At 38.3% G+C, this 18,375-nt stretch overlaps 2 protein-coding genes across 2 annotated transcripts in view; both read right to left on the bottom strand.

Annotated features, from left to right (window-relative positions):
- Positions 1–4,358: 4,358 nt before the first annotated feature.
- LOC144453179 (sodium/glucose cotransporter 4-like) lies at positions 4,359–14,195 on the bottom strand. Its single transcript, XM_078144457.1, has 14 exons — positions 14,112–14,195; positions 13,338–13,409; positions 12,912–13,016; positions 12,113–12,277; positions 11,422–11,527; positions 10,964–11,044; positions 10,331–10,539; positions 9,925–10,060; positions 9,399–9,506; positions 8,353–8,506; positions 7,644–7,812; positions 6,751–6,966; positions 5,691–5,994; positions 4,359–4,585 (listed from the first exon to the last, which is right to left on the bottom strand). The coding sequence occupies exons 1-14, from the start codon at positions 14,193–14,195 to the stop codon at positions 4,359–4,361; spliced, it is 2,136 nt and encodes a 711-aa protein (XP_078000583.1).
- Positions 14,196–16,239: 2,044 nt separating this feature from the next.
- Positions 16,240–18,375, bottom strand: part of LOC144453177 (sodium/glucose cotransporter 4-like) — a 15,899-nt gene continuing 13,763 nt past the window's right edge. The window contains exons 12-14 of the mRNA XM_078144456.1: positions 17,824–18,039; positions 16,801–17,296; positions 16,240–16,502 (exon numbers count right to left, since the gene is read on the bottom strand). Coding sequence (XP_078000582.1) covers positions 16,240–16,502; positions 16,801–17,296; positions 17,824–18,039 — 975 coding nt within the window. The remainder of the gene's footprint in view (positions 16,503–16,800; positions 17,297–17,823; positions 18,040–18,375) is intronic.

Below are 18,375 nucleotides of genomic sequence, written 5' to 3'. Positions count from 1 at the left end.
CCGAAGGTTACCGAGAATTCCGTGATTTGCTCCTTTTTGCTCTTCGGGAATCATCGGTGTTGCATGCATGCTGTGGCAAGCCGCAAAGGCCGATGATTCCCGAAGAGCAAAAAGGAGCAAATCACGGAATTCTCGGTAACGTTCGGCCCTCGTTTGAACAAAAGAAACCTTTGCAAATTACTAAAGATGATTACCGAGCTTGTAATGCCCCTATTAACATTTCGACACCATACACGTTAATGTTTTGCTTCTCTCTTGCCTGTGGTGTTATCTGATACCCGAAATTTTGTGTTTCATCGCCTCATGAATAATTTTTTGGGAAATTTTTAAAGTCTCCTCAGGATTAGAGATGATGTGTGACAGTGAGGGCGCCTCATCCTAGGTACCGAGTCCATATTTCAGATCGGTAGCTAGTTGGGAGTGCATATTTGTAGGGTAAAAACGACTTATTACGTAAGAGATGAAAAGAATGTCCGTTTCTTTGTATTGTCAACAGCAACAGGTGTCCATGGCCCAAGTAGATCGTATTTTCAAAGTTTTTATTGCAGAAACACAAAATGTAGGAGGGATTTTTGATAAGTTAAGATAAATATACATCTGCGATGGGAAATTATTCAATGTAAGTGTCTAGAGTGAGTGATGTGTTAGGGCACACAATTTCAAACAGCTTGAACTAGCTACCGATCTGAAATATTGACTCAGTACGTTATCCCACAATATTAATCATCCCGAGTATAATATGGTACGCAGTCATGCGGCGCCCTCACACACCGCTCACTCTCGACCCGTCTTATAAAATTCTCAAAAATATTATTCATGAGGTGTTGAAACAGAAAATTACGCGAATCAGTTAGCACCACAGGCTAGATAGGAACCTATTAGAAAGGGGTAATGTACCGAGGTGTTAATAGGGGGACTACAAGCTCTGTCATTGCCTCCGGTAGAATTCAAGGGTCTCTTTTGTTCTAATATAGGCCGAAGGTTACCGAGAATTCCGTGATTTGCTCCTTTTTGCTCTTCGGGAATCATCGGTGTTGCATGCATGCTGTGGCAAGCCGCAAAGGCCGATGATTCCCGAAGAGCAAAAAGGAGCAAATCACGGAATTCTCGGTAACGTTCGGCCCTCGTTTGAACAAAAGAAACCTTTGCAAATTACTAAAGATGATTACCGAGCTTGTAATGCCCCTATTAACATTTCGACACCATACACGTTAATGTTTTGCTTCTCTCTTGCCTGTGGTGTTATCTGATAGCCGAAATTTTGTGTTTCATCGCCTCATGAATAATTTTTTGGGAAATTTTTAAAGTCTCCTCAGGATTAGAGATGATGTGTGACAGTGAGGGCGCCTCATCCCAGGTACCGAGTCCATATTTCAGATCGGTAGCTAGTTGGGACTGCATGTTTATTACGTAAGAGATGAAAAGAATGTCAGTTTCTTTGTATTGTCAACAGCAACAGGTGTCCATGGCCCAAGTAAATAGTATTTTCAAAGTTTTTATTGCAGAAACACAAAATTTAGGAGGGATTATTGATAAGTTAAGATAAATATACATCTGCAATGGGAAATTATTCAATGAAAGTGTCTAGAGTGAGTGATGTGTTAGGGCACACAATTTCAAACAGCTTGAACTAGCTACCGATCTGAAATATTGACTCAGTACGTTATCCCACAATATCAATCATCCCGAGTATAATATGGTACGCAGTCATGCAGCGCCCTCACACACCACTCACTCTCGACCCGTCTTATAAAATTCTCAAAAATATTATTCATGAGGTGTTGAAACAGAAAATTACGGGAATCAGTTAGCACCACAGGCTAGATATGAACCTATTAGGAAGGGGTAATGTACCGAGGTGTTAATAGGGGGACTACAAGCTCTGTCATTGCCTCCGGTAGAATTCGAGGGTCTCTTTTGTTCTAAAATAGGCCGAAGGTTACCGAGAATTCCGTGATTTGCTCCTTTTTGCTCTTCGGGAATCATCGGTGTTGCATGCATGCTGTGGCAAGCCGCAAAGGCCGATGATTCCCGAAGAGCAAAAAGGAGCAAATCACGGAATTCTCGGTAACGTTCGGCCCTCGTTTGAACAAAAGAAACCTTTGCAAATTACTAAAGATGATTACCGAGCTTGTAATGCCCCTATTAACATTTCGACACCATACACGTTAATGTTTTGCTTCTCTCTTGCCTGTGGTGTTATCTGATACCCGAAATTTTGTGTTTCATCGCCTCATGAATAATTTTTTGGGAAATTTTTAAAGTCTCCTCAGGATTAGAGATGATGTGTGACAGTGAGGGCGCCTCATCCTAGGTACCGAGTCCATATTTCAGATCGGTAGCTAGTTGGGACTGCATGTTTATTACGTAAGAGATGAAAAGAATGTCAGTTTCTTTGTATTGTCAACAGCAACAGGTGTCCATGGCCCAAGTAGATCGTATTTTCAAAGTTTTTATTGCAGAAACACAAAATTTAGGAGGGATTTTTGATAAGTTAAGATAAATATACATCTGCAATGTGAAATTATTCAATGAAAGTGTCTAGAGTGAGTGATGTGTTAGGGCACACAATTTCAAACAGCTTGAACTAGCTACCGATCTGAAATATTGACTCAGTACGTTATCCCACAATATCAATCATCCCGAGTATAATATGGTACGCCGTCATGCGGCGCCCTCACACACCACTCACTCTAGACCCGTCTTATAAAATTCTCAAAAATATTATTCATGAGGTGTTGAAACAGAAAATTACGGGAATCAGTTAGCACCACAGGCTAGATAGGAACCTATTAGAAAGGGGTAATGTACCGAGGTGTTAATAGGGGGACTACAAGCTCTGTCATTGCCTCCGGTAGAATTCGAGGGTCTCTTTTGTTCTAAAATAGGCCGAAGGTTACCGAGAATTCCGTGATTTGCTCCTTTTTGCTCTTCGGGAATCATCGGTGTTGCATGCATGCTGTGGCAAGCCGCAAAGGCCGATGGTTCCGAAGAGCAAAAAGGAGCAAATCACGGAATTCTCGGTAACCTTCAGCCCTTGTTGGAACAGAATATTTCCCATCACATATATACATATATATATTTTCTGTTTATGCATTATAAATTTTCAAAATATTTCCCATAGCAGATATATATTTATCTTAAATCATCAAAAATCCCCTTTTGTATTTTATGTTTCTGCAATAAAAACTTCTAAAATGAATGTCGTTTTTACACGACTGCAAACAGCACCAACTATAGCTACCTATCTGAGATATTGGCTCGGTACATAATTCCAGAATCAATCCAATTAGTTCTATTAATTCCATAGCATTCGAATTCAAACATACAATGAAAACAAGAAGGCGTAAATTGCGTTTGCGTTGGTTGCTGTCCCCACATATTATACGTTTTTATTCAGCTCCCCCATTACATTTCATAAAATAGTGCAATTCAGAGTTGTTTCAGTTTATCGATGTAGTACAATCTTCTTGATGATGTTATCAGAGTCAGTACAAAATAGGCTAGAATGAATAATCAAGAATCATTAAAAGGTGCCGACGTTAAAAATTGAAATCCTGAAGGTCTGTCTGGAAAGGAATAGAACTATTACTATTACCATCATTATCATTATCATTATTTTTAAAATGTCTGACCGTGGGTGTTAGCAACCGAGATTGTACACGCCGGCCTCTCTCAATATACCTGTAACACCTATTACACCATTTAGTATATATTGACTTCGTGAACCATTGGTCTTTGTGTTCCACAGCAACCCCCCCCCCCCTCCCGCCCCCTCCGTGGCTAGCGGTCGGTACTGCCCTCTACAGGCGACCTTATCTTCATATTCGTCAAATCATACTTTCTCTATACTTGAAGGAACAATGCGAACAAACTCTTAGTACTGTTCACGACGAATAACTTTCATGCCACAAGACACGTGAACGAATCTAAGCACTGTAATTTTTAAGAACGTTTTTCTAAATATATTTGCTACTAAATCATTCTTTTTCAGTCGATTTTCTGAGTCCAATCTAAAAATAACCCGAAATATGCCACAAATTTGGACACAAACGAAATTTCGGTCAGTGTAATTTGGCGGGAAAAAATCTAGTAGTGATGATGTTGTGTGAACCAATCACAATGGTTTCATGTGTCACGAGTTCTCTCAGGTAGACTATCAAAGTGACGTTTTGCACGTATTGGTAAGTTTGACATCAATTATATATGAGAGTTTTGCTAAGTGGTTGAGACAGAAATAATAAACATTACTAATAAACCACTTGTCGGATTATGCTATTAGCTTGTGATTGAGTGGTAGGACACTGTTATATCATCATTTCTCACGGCACACAGCAGGCTGTAACATTTCCCGCCATTTATACCCACAGGAAGTCGAATCCAAATATTATACACAGAACCAAACCAACGATAGATATTAGCACTAAATTGATGTTCAAAATCTTGGTCTGCTCCTTGGTCTGGCTAATATCTGTTAGTTTGGCTTCCATGGCTTTTCTTTCCTCCACAGACATTTTGTGTTCTGTGTTGCTGCTAAAACCACATATCCAATCGTAAACGCGTCGACACCCGGTAGACTTTTTATCTGTGTGAAAAAAGAGAGGTTTTTAGTAGACAAGATGTACAAATGATTATCCAAGCACTATCAATCGATATCCGACTTATTTGCATGTCTTGCACAGCTTTCGATTCGTGCTTGGCAATAAAACTAAAAACAATGTCTGCCTGCCGGAATTATGTATGGTTGAACGTATCTTTTCCAACACCGTTATAAACCAAGCACCACATAATAAATTATATCATTACACATTCGCTGCATACGTGTACACCAGTGATTAGTGTACTACATACTAGTGTGTGCGCATACTATTGCTATTGGCACTTCGGTGCAATTAAAATATTATTACATCATGTATGCTGATGAGCGAGCGATCGTCCCATATGTAGAACGATCGCACGCGCTCATTTTAATATATATTATATCAAATGAAAACACACAGTTGTGTCTCTTACGAAATTTGCTATTTTGATTAGCATATTATGATAATAACCCTATGGCGCATGAATATTTATACTCGTGTTTGCGGTGTATTGTGGCCCTCGTGAAGTAGTGCGGCCATAGAATACACAAGAAGTATGTGTGTAAATAGCCCAAGTATTAAGTATGCCACACTTGCAGTCAGGCGTCAGGGGTTTTGTCATAGTACATGTATTACATATAAATACAACAGAAATCATAAACCCTGAAACAAAACGTCGTCTGGCTCAACAAAAATCTCATTAACAAAGCTACATTTTATCAGCTGGCTAGACAAAAATCTTAATAACAGCGTTTCGTCAATCGTCTGGCGTGACTAACATCTTTACCAATATTGTTACACTTCCTTTGCGTGAGCTACCATTATCTTGGGAGATCAACGCCAAATTCGTATACAAATGGTAAACCTAAGGTTTGGCGCGTTCTTTGATATTTTTGAGACAGTCAATTGACTAAAATGTATCAATGTAATTCTTGTCTGCCTGACGATAACATGTTAGATTTTTGTTGAGCCAGACGAGAACATTTACAACATCAAAGAGATATTTTGTCTGGCCAGACAAAAACTGTGGCAATGTTAGTGAGATTTTTGTCGAACCAGGTGACGTTTTGTTTCAGGGTTTGTGATTTTCGTCGTATGTCCACAACTTACATTCGTCATCTGCCACCACTGACTCCATATCTGTGTCATATCCACTTTGATAGTGATTTTTACCATTTTCCTTGTAAGTTGCTTTAATGTCCCCCTTTTCTTCGCCATTATGACTTCCAATAGCTGAATCTGAACTTCCATCGTCAGACAAATCCGACCCTTCCGGGGGAGACTTTATTTCAGACATATGTATCTCATTGTCATACGCCATATTTGAGGATCCTGTTTGTTTGACGTCATCAGTTTCATCTATGTCAATTCTATCTTCCTTGCTGTGCCGAGTCCAATATGTCAGTCCGTAAAGCTGTCATTTAAAAAGAAATTTCCATATTAATATGAATATTAACTATTAGATATTAGATATTCGACACAGAGGTACAGAGGTATATGTGTGTGTGTGTGTGTGTGTGTGTGTATGTATGTATGTATGTATGTATGTATGTATGTATGTATGTATGTATGTATGTATGTATGTATGTATGTATGTATGTATGTATATGTGTGTGTACGTACGTACGCATGTATGTATGCATGTATGTATGTATGTATGTATGTATGTATATATGTATGTATGTATGTATGTATGTATGTATGTATGTATGTATGTATGTATGTATGTATGTGTGTGTGTATGTGTGTGTATGTGTGTGTATGTATGTATGTATGTATGTATGTATGTATGTATGTATGTATGTATGTATGTATGTATGTATGCATGCATGTGTATGTATGTATGTATGTATGTATGTATGTATGTATGTATGTATGTATGCATGTACTATGTACTATGTGTACATACATATATCCTTCCCGCCATTCATTCATTCATTCATTCATTCATTCATTCATTCATTCATTCATTCATTCATTCATTCATTCATTCATTCATCCAAAAAGAATGCTTACAATATAATATAATATATTATATAATTTGAATGACCTGCCAAACTAACTATAATACAAGCAAAGAAAAAGTTTGCAAAATAGTTGTCAATGCAGACGACGATCTATTTCAACTGACTTCTCTTGATCATATAGATATCTGTAGAGATTAACTTACTTTCTCTTTGGGTATTGGTTTGGTTAAAAGACTGATTATGACACCCAAGATGATTGTCAACCAGAATAAGATGGTAGCTACGTAGAAATAATGGACGTTAGCAATAATTGCTGGTCTTGTGTCTTCTTCACCACACGGTGGTTCCGGGTAAATGATAATTAAAATGAATCTTATTACTCCGCCAAGTAAACCAATCATCAACGACCAAAAGGTTCCCTGGACATGAAAATTAGATTTTGATTAGCTTCAGACTTAACATTATCACATGCATTTCTTGTTGTTGTTGTTGTTGTTGTTGTTGTTGTTGTTGTTGTTGTTTGAAAATATTTTGTTAGGTACAATAACTTGCTCCTAATATCGTACACCATTAACGGTATTGAATCACCTATTAGTAACATATTTTTGTTGCTGTAAACAAGATGAATCAAATCAAATTGATTTTGGGTCCGCACCAAAAAACAGCGCCCTCAACTGCGATCCCGATTTCAAGTTGCTTCTGTACTGTACTGCTTATGGAAAATATCGACCAAGGATTAACAAGTACAGTTATTGGTATTTTACCAATTTCAGTGAATATATTGTGGCTGTGTCTGATCGAAAAATGATAATCCCGTTACAACTAACCAGCTGGTAAAGTGTTAACTTGTGACCGATTCGAAAGCAAGCTTTCACTCAAGATTCAAACTTGCCACTACACCACCTACATATAATGTTGACCACTAATTAACGTACAGATTCAATACCTTTTTATAAGCAAATTGACCAATTTATAGTGAATATGTTGTTCGTTGCAGGTAGTGCATGTTTAAGAAGACAATACACCAACTCTAATTAAAATTCCCACTGCCATAAACAAAGGCGTAACTTTCAAATGAACATTTATGTCGACTTACTTGTTCATTCAGCCTACCCCACAGAACAGCCAATAGGAAAATAGCTGCTATAGGGGGTGTCAAATATCCACTTATCTCCTGTATATAATGCCAGAGCTCACCACCAGGTGTACGAGCAATGATAGGTATCCATAGTATGCTGACTAATACCAGAATAAGAACGAACACCCTGCAAATGCAAATGTATTTTATGGTTTGGGGATCTGACAGTTTTTTTTTTAGATATACATAACACTACGGGATTGGCTTTCTTATCTCTTAATATCTATATTCCAACATCTGATGAATATTACAATTAAATTTACGAAACCGGAAACAGAATGTCGTCTAGTTTGACAAAAATCGTACTAAAATTGCTACATTTTATCACCGGACTCAACAAAAATCTAACCAGCACATTTTATCGTCTGACTCAACAAAAATTTGATATTTGTTGCGCCAGGCGACAAATGTAGCACTTTTTTTCAGAGCTTTGTCGACCCAAACTAAAATTTGTTTCAAGTTTCTTGATTTAATTGTAGTGCGGAAATAAGAATTTGTCTAAAATTACCAAACAGTTCTTTTATCGTGTCTATGAGTAACTTAGTATAGTCATGCTTAATGGACTAACACATACACACAGATGAGTATTGCAGAACTAATAGGTAGTGGAAGAAGCATTGGTTTTTGCATATTAATGAGTAAGATTTGCATAAAGGTGGATGTTTACCTTCCAACGACCATGAGTTCTCTTTCACTGGCGCGATGTCTGCGAATTCTCTTCCATATGTCTATTGTAAAGATTGTTGAACCACTGTTGAAGATGGAGGTCAGTGAACTCATCAAAGCTGATAACATGACGGCAAGCATCAAACCTCGTAGACCTGAATATTAAAAAAAAATTAAAAAAATAAATTCCAGAAATTTATTACAAACGTTAGTAATAATAATTGTATTCATGTTATATATTGTTATAAATTTTAGTTTATTTTTCAAAGAATCATCAATGTCATCATAGTTGCTGTCGTCATTATCGTTATCATCATCACCACCACCACTATCACCACCACCACCACCACCACCACCACCCCACCACCACTATCACCACCACCACCACCACCACCACCACTACCACCACCATCACCACCACCATCACCACCACTACCACCACCACTACCATCACCATCATCACCACCACTACCACCATCATCACCACCACCACCACCACTACCACCACCACCACCAACACCACCAACACCAACACTATCACCACCACCACCACTATCACCACCACCACGTTTTAAATATTTAATTTGGCAAGAAGGTCATCACCAGATAAACATGCAACTGCAGAAAAGGAGCTTTCAGCTAAGACACGGTGGCACACTAAAACTATTGTTGTGACATGATTATAAAAGCTTTTGAATGGACTTTAGTTTAATTAACAGTAGTGTGGCGTTCTGATGACTTCAGAACTTGAACTGATGACTTGCGGTGCACATTTTGGGACGTCCGTTATTTTCACTGTCTTCATTACAGGGTGATTGTATACACACAGTAAAGGCACGACTATCACTCATTTCAACAACAATAGTTTTAGTTTATATGTGTCTATCACAGTAAGCTGAAAGTTAGGTTACCGCAGTAGTATGTATCATTGCTGTTACAAGGAATTGTATTAAATTTTCCACCATATTTTTCATTCTAAGAATAGTTTTTAGTTTGTGTCCATCTATCTTACCATGTCGAAATCTCAGTTTCCATAGTAATACTTACCTATTGGAAGTAATCTCATAACCAATCTCGGATATGCCACGTTAGTACAACCACTGGGATTATTACACACGGCATCACAAATATCTTCATCGATACAAGCAATTTCATCTAATAATGAAGATATATTACTTGTCGTTAGTTTTTCAATGGACACCATGTGGAATTCTATAGGGCCTTGGTGCATGGGCTTATGTGATCACTGTAGCAGATTAGTGGACAGGGAGGCTAGTATATTAAGAGTGAAGTGTTCTGATATTTAGCTGAATGACAGATGGATGGCCAGACGAACGGACATATTGACAGATGGACGGACAGACAGATAGATAGATAGATAGATAGATATATTAAGTTATTTGTTCACTTGTTTGTGTATGCATGTTTTAGTTGGTTTGTTTATTTTTTGCCTGTTTGTTTGAATAATTGATTGACATCTCAATTTTATCACATATTTGAAAAGATACCGTACTAACTAATCGAAATCACCTGTAATAGTATGAAAATAGGATAAGTAACATAAATCTCCTACCTGGCCATAAAATACGTGCTATCATTCCTGGCATGATAATCATAAACATGGGAAGTATTTTAAAGTAACCAGCCAAGATAGATCCTCCTTTTGCATGTGCTAAGTTTTTAGCAGCTAAGGAACGCTGCACAATAACCTGGTATGGAATAAGAAAGTAATTTCTTTATATAGCCAATGTGATAATGATATATAATGATTATATAATCAATGACAATATCATTTTGCCCATGTTGGGGGCGGGCTACATACACGTGAATGCCATCAGGGTTTGAATACAAGTAACCTGAATGGAATTATTTTCTATTTTCAATTGGAGCCGAGAAATAGATTGGCCGCAAGTGGCCACGGACAAGACCTCTTAATAATTCAACATTGTAAATACTACCAAAATATTTCAAAATCTCACCTGATCTGCACACCAATACCACAGCGATGCAGGCATCTGACCCAAGAAGAAACCCGGCCATGGCATGTCAGAGTCTATTGGGTCACGCCACATTTTGAATGCATCGTCTCTTGGGATCCCACAGGTGTTATTTTCATACAGTGTCTCGTTTGGATAAGAGTAAGGATACTTCTCAACCAATCCTGTTAATCCTCCCACTTCGAGGAAACCTGATTAATGAAAAGGTTTTTGATGTATTATGGTTGCAGTAAACATTATCAATGTGTTCGCGTTTCTGTCCAAGGCTATATCTCTGTATCTCGCATCTGTCTTGTCAGTCTCTAGAATTCCTACGTCTTATTCTGTAGTGTTATTGTCCTCCATCTATCTCTCTCTAGCCCCGTCTTTTAAATCTCTCCTTGTCTGTCTGTCTGTCTGTCTGTCTGTCTGTCTGTCTGTGTCTGTCTCTCTCTATCTGTGTCTGTCTCTCTCGCTCCCTCCCTCTCCCTCTCCCTCTCCCCCCTTTCTCTCTCTCTCTCTCTCTCTCTCTCTCTCTCTCTCTCTCTCTCTCTCTCTCTCTCTCTCTCTCTCTCTCTCTCTCTCTCTCTCTCTCTCTCTCTCTCTCTCTCTCTCTCTCAACTTTCTGATACTTACAAATAATCATGAGCGTTACACCGCCACCAATCATTATAATAAATTGTACTGTATCTGTAAACATAACAGCTGCCAAACCACCTGCAAAATAGGGAGATAACATTCCGTTTTAATACTACAACCGTAGAGTGGTAACTCGGAAACACCAAAAGAAACTCACTTACTTGAAGAACTTAGAAAAATGAAAAGCAACACGTGTAGATGTCGAATCGACGTCCTTTGAATTTTAGTCAGCGTGCTCTGAACAATTAGATGAGCTAAGACGACAACTAGTAGATTCCGTGTGTCGTCCTGATGCGCATTTTTCTTTTTGATATACTTCAACAGGCATCTGATTTAACATGTGTACACTACTACCGCGAAAAATAAAATAAAATAAAATGTACTGTCATTATTCGGTTTAGTTCGGCAACATTCGGAATTGCAGTCCGAAGTCTTTCCTATATATTCAGCCTCACCTATCATGGTATAAATTGCTGTAACACCGAGTAAAACACCAATGGACGTCCAAAGGCTCCAACCAAGTGATTCTTGAATGAATATTGCCCCAGAAAACATATCAACCTGTAAGTTACAATGAAAATCAATCGAGGTGGAAAAGAGAATGAGAGTGAAATGGTGTTGATGGCTAAGTGGTCAACCTTGCGCAAGTATTCTCTCGATACAGCCCGAACGTGGTCATTAAAAGTCAGTATCTTTACTGTTATAGCCGATGAGGTGTGGCTAAAACTACTGAGTTTGATTTATTGAGTTCGCAGCCTGTGTGGATACTAGATTGGTTGCCTGGACGACCGTCGAGGTGTTTTAGAGACTATGGTTGATACTAATCTCCGATCTGCAAAACATTCCCATCAGTGTGTTTTCCAAAACCATGAGTCAAATAATATATGGCGCTTTGCTTTATTTTATGATCTTTTCAATAGTGAAATTAGCACGTATACCATTGGTTACATGTTGTCTGTCTGTCTGTCTGTCTGTCCGTCTGTCTGTCCGTCTGTAGGTGGATGTCTGTCTGTCTGTCTGTCTGTCTGTCTGTCTGTCCGTCTGTCTGTCCGTCTGTAGGTGGATGTATGTATGTATGTATGTATGTATGTATGTATGTATGTATGTATGTATGTTTTGTTTTATATTTACTACAAAAAAACTTACCGATATCTTGGTAAAAATATATAGTAAAAGTGACAATACGGCATAGTATACTCGGATGCGCTCACCACCAAATCGCTTCTTGAGATACTCCGGCATAGTGTAGATACCCCCTGTAATGTACACAGGCAGGAAGACCCATCCTAGGAGTTGCAGTAAGTATAAAGCCTGGTATTGAAAGGAAAACAAAAGTACAAATCTAATTATCCAATTTGCGCCTCAGTTATACAAATATGGAATATGATAAGAGTCAAAAAAAATAATGAGAACATTCTCAAATTTAGACTACTACAAGCGAGATGTGTCCTACAATGGTTTCCGACATCACACGCATTTCAACCCACACTCGGAGTCCAAAAATATTCTAGCATAAGGCCAAAAAAAGAGAGAATTGTTTCTGGTCAGCGCGCGCCTCACTTAAATACCCTCGCGTTGGTCTTTTTTCTTCTAAATCTAGGGGAAACACAGAAATAACCCTCTCCACATTTACAAGCAAATGACATCTGCCCCACCATACTTGCTCTACAGTACTAAATAAAAAAACAGGTTTGTTGAGAATTATATATATATATATATATATATATTTATAGGCAAACTGTCCTGACCAGAAACAATTCTTTCTTTTTTGGCCGAAGTCTTTGTTCGTATTTTGTCAAACCCTTTCAAAGTGATCAAGAAGAAAGACGATTATAGATCACCTTGAAATGTTTGTAGATAGTGAAACAATAATCTCAACGATTTATACCTGACTGTCCAGTACTTCAACATGGTGCAACCAAACCAAATTGCAATATCTACTCACGTTTAATTCAAATGCCGCCACTCCCCAACCAGCCGATGCACCAGATCCAGCTAAACCAACAAAATGATAACTACCAATATTACTTGCAAATAAAGATGCACCAACCTGTAGAGAAAAGAGGAAAGTAAGTATGAAAGTGTTTACGTTCGTTTCAACAAAAATAAACTGATCCAGATTTAGACATCTATTTTTGGCAATCGTTACATGTTTGTAGAGCGTGCCTGTTTTGTTTTCTTTTATGGATGAGCAAAACTTTTTTTTTTAATTCTCAAACAAACAAACAAACAAACAAACAAACAAACAAACAAACAAACGCGCACTCACACACACACACACACACACACACACACACACACACACATATGTATCCCTTCCCCCATAATTTCTCCCTCCTCAATACCAAGAAGCAAGAGCTTCCTTACTCACCAGGAACCACATCATATCTCTTCCCGCCAAAAAGTATCCCTTGGAAGTTCCACGGTTTTCTCGACACATGGACTGATGCAATATATGGAATGAAAAAGATGAAAAGTGTAATATTATAACCATCCTTGAATCGAATATTAGCTCACAAGTGACTGTGATTTTAGCAGACTGTTGACAACCGAGATATCAAAGCCTGTGTGAATAACAGGTCAAAGTCCACATAGAATATTGTTGTAATCTTCAAGTTAAGTTGACAAGACACGTACAGCATATTGTGGTGTGAGTGCATGGACTCAGATTATTAACATAAAGCTCAATGGAACAACTGACTGACTGACTGATAGCTGCAATAATTGTAGCTTAGGTGCGGGTTAAACACAAAAACTTAAAAAGTCACCAAAACAGACGAAAAAACCCACAAAACCGCAACAAGACGCTACAATTATTGCAGCTAACTAACTGACTGACTGACTGATTGAGTGGTAGATGACTGACTGACTGACTGACTGACTGACTGACTGTGACTGACTGACTGACTGTGACTGTGACTGACTGACTGACTGACTAACTGACTGACTGACTGCGTACTGACTATCTGACTGACTGACTGACTGACTGACTGCGCACTGACTGACTGACTGACTGACTACTTTACTGTTAATTGTTTCGTGGGTAAATTCATATTGACTAACTGAACTATCTACGGTAAATGACAGGGTATGCGACCACAGCACTGGTATGACGAACAGTGCAAATAAACAAATAGACACCTACCGCAAAACCAACTCCTATGACAAAAACAAAGTAAACAACTATAACCACGATATCCACCGTCCCAATGGTTTCATCTTCCGCCATTTTGGGTTTCTATGGTGACTGTTCGTGTGATAGAGTAGAAACAACCTCAAAGTTGTACTTGAAGGGTGTATGTCCTTGTTTTATGGGTGTCGCCTTAGACGCTGTGTTACACATACAACGTACTATCAATTTGTTCAGATTTATCTGGCTGCTTACATAAGCCGTTAGTTAATATTTGATAACAACATCTAGAAGGATCTGATCGCATTTTCACATCAGGGTCTCCCATTTAATTCCTACGTCTTTCCCCCAGGTGTTTTTCATGACCCGGTCAACTGTATTTCTTTCATCGCGCAACACATTTTTTAACTTAGAAAACAAGCACGTGTCTGGGTGCCAACTGAAAGTTTCAATGACGAATAGTAGCACTAGACTAGTAGAGTATGGGCGGACATTATTAACTGTTCATGAAATGCTACATGGTACACCTTTGATAAAACCAATAGTTCGCAATTCCTTTAGTCGGGATGCCAACTGTGGTGTGAGTGAAGTTATAAATCGTAACGATACTGTATAGGAACCCCGGTACCTTTGGCCAGCTCTGGTAGGGGTGTGTGGCCAGTGCTGGAAACCCCAAGCCCCATTTTAGACCCACTTTGATCAAAATTTCATACTCCATTTTAGACCATTACAGGTTTCTAAAAGACGAAAGTTTTACATTTTCCTTAGGAGGCAACATTTTGGGGCAATTAATGGCAATTATGATTTGGTAAAGGACAATGGACCACATGCTGTTCCTGACGAAGCGCCACTAAATATTAAGGACGGATGCCAGACTGTGAAATGGAATAACCGCACATGAAAAATGTAACAATTGCAAGTTTGGAGCTCAAGAGGTAAAGACATTAAAATAAATTAAAGCGCTTGTAGTAAATGAAAGTTATAAGTGGCATTACTCGCCTAATTAACATATAAAATTTTCCACCCTCTAGCTCTTTGTGATATTTTTGTCTGGGATTAAAAACACTGAAGCAAAATTCATAGTCATATTTCATATTCAATATTTTATTACACAGTTCATAACAAATTGCAGTAACCATGGATACCAATTGATTTGTTCCAAGTGAACTGTATATCCATGGTCCTCAGTCGACTAATTAGTTTACATCTTGCGTTACTTTCATATTTGTGGACTGCGAGTTTTTTCGCTCCTTGGTTCAATTCAACTGTGTAGTAGCCTAGAGTCAAGTCGGTGTTTGGATATCATTTCCCTGAGGGTGGATCACCCCTCCCCACCGTAGGGACGATCAGCAAATTGAATCTCAACATGTCATGTTAAGTTTATGGTGTAGACGTCCCATTTTAAATCAATACGCTTAGATTCATAGATCATTGAGCTTATAATGTATCATTAACAGCTATTCCTAATTAATCCTGTCAGATTTAGCAATATAGATCCATCACTAAAATGATCTCAGATTAATCATAGCTTAGAATTAATCCATTACTCTAATCCAGTTATCTATCAGTAACATCTGTAGGTAGAGTAATCAATTATATTAACTGATGCAGAATGATTTAGTGACGTTATTTTTGTCATCAAATTCTTCATACACTGATGACGGAAACTAAGACAGTAAAAAGCATGCGTTGGTGGCGCTCATATTATCTGCACTCATACATGTAGATTGCGCCACCAACGGCTGAATTTTACAGTCTGCTCACTGATGAGGTCTGTTTGAGCACTTTAAAGTACTTTTGAGTAAAGAATTACAGAAATGCGCATTAAAATTCTTGAAATACTAACAATTCTAGACTCTACAGTCAATCTCATATCATGGAAAAGTTCCAACAATTGCAATTTCTAAATGATTCTTCCTAGTAACTCCTCATCGTGCAATCATTTATCGAGCAAATTTATTTGAGTACAATTCGCTATTTTTAACGTTTGAAGTGTACTGTAATAGTTTCAGACAGGTTGATATTTATCTTCTAATATCAACAGTTTGGTGTAAAAGTTTACACAAAATTTAATTTTTTTTTCTTAAAAAAGTCGAACTTGGAATTTTTAAACGTTTATCTTGTAGGAACGTGATTGATAATCTCATTGATAATACTGGGGGCAGTCGATTTCACCGTTTGCTTTCCACACACGGTCGATAATAAAACCGAAGAAAGCATACAAAATGGCACCTACAGTCATAATAATGATAAGGTTGATATTCAGAATAATTTTTTCCGCTTTTGTTTGCTCGATGGATGTAATTTTCACTTCAAGTGCCTTCATCTCTGCTTCGGTTAGCTTCACCTCGGGGTCACTGGATACACCACAGCAGTATTTCCACGTCACGTCCCATGCACGTGAAGCTGAAAGTTTAAAACACAGACACAACTCGAGTCACATGTTGACCGTGCACGACACTTTTTTGCAAAACCCTTCAAAGATATGTTCAAACAAATTGTCGTTCTTGTGTAATTTTTGGAATAAATAGTATAGCTTTTAGACCTAATTGGTAAAAATAGCCCTTGTTCATTTAAAAATTGAATCGAAATTTTGTTTCTTGAAATTTTTGTTTCAGTATGGTAAACAGATTCACCAAGTATTTTTTTCTGTAACTGTTGTTTTAGAGTAAAAAGACGAATATTTGTACTATGATTTTCTTACTTGTTTTCTTTCGATTCCTAGTAGCAACACGTACTACACTCCCGTATTTAGTTACTCCTTCAACGTTTTCAATGTCAAAGTCCTCCGGTAGATCACACTGAACTTCTAAATCAGATCCACACACTCTACATACACCTTGAAATGCTGTAGCGCCCTCTGGTGGTGGTATATTTCCTTCACCACAATCCGAAGATGAGTCGTCGCATTTTTCCTCATTTGCTTTTGTGTCATTGGAGTTGTTTGCCTTTTCTTCCAAATTGTCTTTATTTTCCCAAGTTGACGTCGGTCCGTTCGAGTAACTTTCCTTGGTGTCGGTTATGTCTCCCGACTCATCATTTCGTTCAAATTCCCCTTTCTCATACGCGGCATTGTCATATGTTGTATGACTAGCGTCACCAATGACGTCATCGTCACGTGTTGTGGTGTCTTTGTATATGTCATCAATATCAATTCTTTCCTCTTTACTATGTCGTGTCCAGTAAGTAAGGCGATATTGCTGATTAACAAAAGAAATCAACAATGTAATTTACTTATAATCCAGAAGAAAAACAGGAAGAGAGGGAAACGGAGAGAGAGAAAGAGAGAGTGAGAGAGAGATGAGACTGACAGACAGACAGACAGACAGATAGGCAGACAGACAGACAGACAGACAGACAGAGACAGACAGACAGACATAGACATAGACAGACAGCGAGACAAATAGATATATAGACAGACAGACAGACAGACAGACAGACAGAGACACAGACAGACAGACAGACAGACAGACAGACAGACAGACAGAGACAGAGCCACAGGCAGGCAGACAGAGACAGAGAGAGACAGACAGCCAGCCAGACAGACAGACAGACAGACAGACAGACAGACAGACAGACAGACAGACAGATAGATAGATAGATAGATAGATAGACAGAGACAGAGACAGAGACAGAGACAGAGACAGAGACGGACGGGCAGTTGTTGTAACTTGTATTGCTATATAATATATATATGACAACTTTGGGATGTAACTCCATGTCTTACCATATTCATTGGTATTCTTTGCTTCGTACATTTACTTATAATCCAACAGAAAAGCATAGTTCCCCAAAACAACAAGGTTGCTACGTAGAAATAATGCATCCTGATGAATAATGAACGTGTATCCTCCTCACCACATGGAGGGGATGGAAATATTATCATAAACAGAAATCGCATACATCCAAAGAATAGGCTAATCATTAACGAATAGAATACGCCCTGTAACATGAATAAAATAGAGTTAGAGACCACCCCAACCAATTATTAGCGAAAGGATTACGCCCTGTGACATGAATAATATTTGTTGGAGATCATATGAACCAATCATGAACGAATAGAGTATGCCCTGTAAAATGAATAAAATTGTTTGGGATGACATCAACTGTGTGGATGGATGACTGTGTGCAGTTGATTATAAACAGCACCATCTATCATAGAGTAAACAAGACTGACTGTGTGCAGTTGATAATAAACAGCGCCCTCTATCATAGAGTAAACAAGACTGACTGTGCATGCTGACTGTGTGCAGTTGATAATAAACAGCGCCCTCTATCA

The sequence above is a fragment of the Glandiceps talaboti genome, chromosome 23, assembly GCF_964340395.1.
Source record: "Glandiceps talaboti chromosome 23, keGlaTala1.1, whole genome shotgun sequence".
In the NCBI taxonomy this organism is placed as follows: Eukaryota; Metazoa; Hemichordata; class Enteropneusta; family Spengelidae; genus Glandiceps; species Glandiceps talaboti.
This window is presented reverse-complemented; position numbering and strand designations above follow the sequence as displayed.

Coding starts and splice junctions, on each gene's coding strand:
- LOC144453179 (XM_078144457.1), bottom strand. CDS start 14,195: ATGGCGGAAGATGAAACCATTGGGACGGTGGATATCGTGGTTATAGTT. Junction 7,813..8,352: donor GAACTCATGGTCGTTGGAAG/GTAAACATCCAC, acceptor TTGCATTTGCAG/GGTGTTCGTTCTTATTCTGG. Junction 4,586..5,690: donor AGTGGTGGCAGATGACGAAT/GTAAGTTGTGGA, acceptor TTTTTCACACAG/ATAAAAAGTCTACCGGGTGT.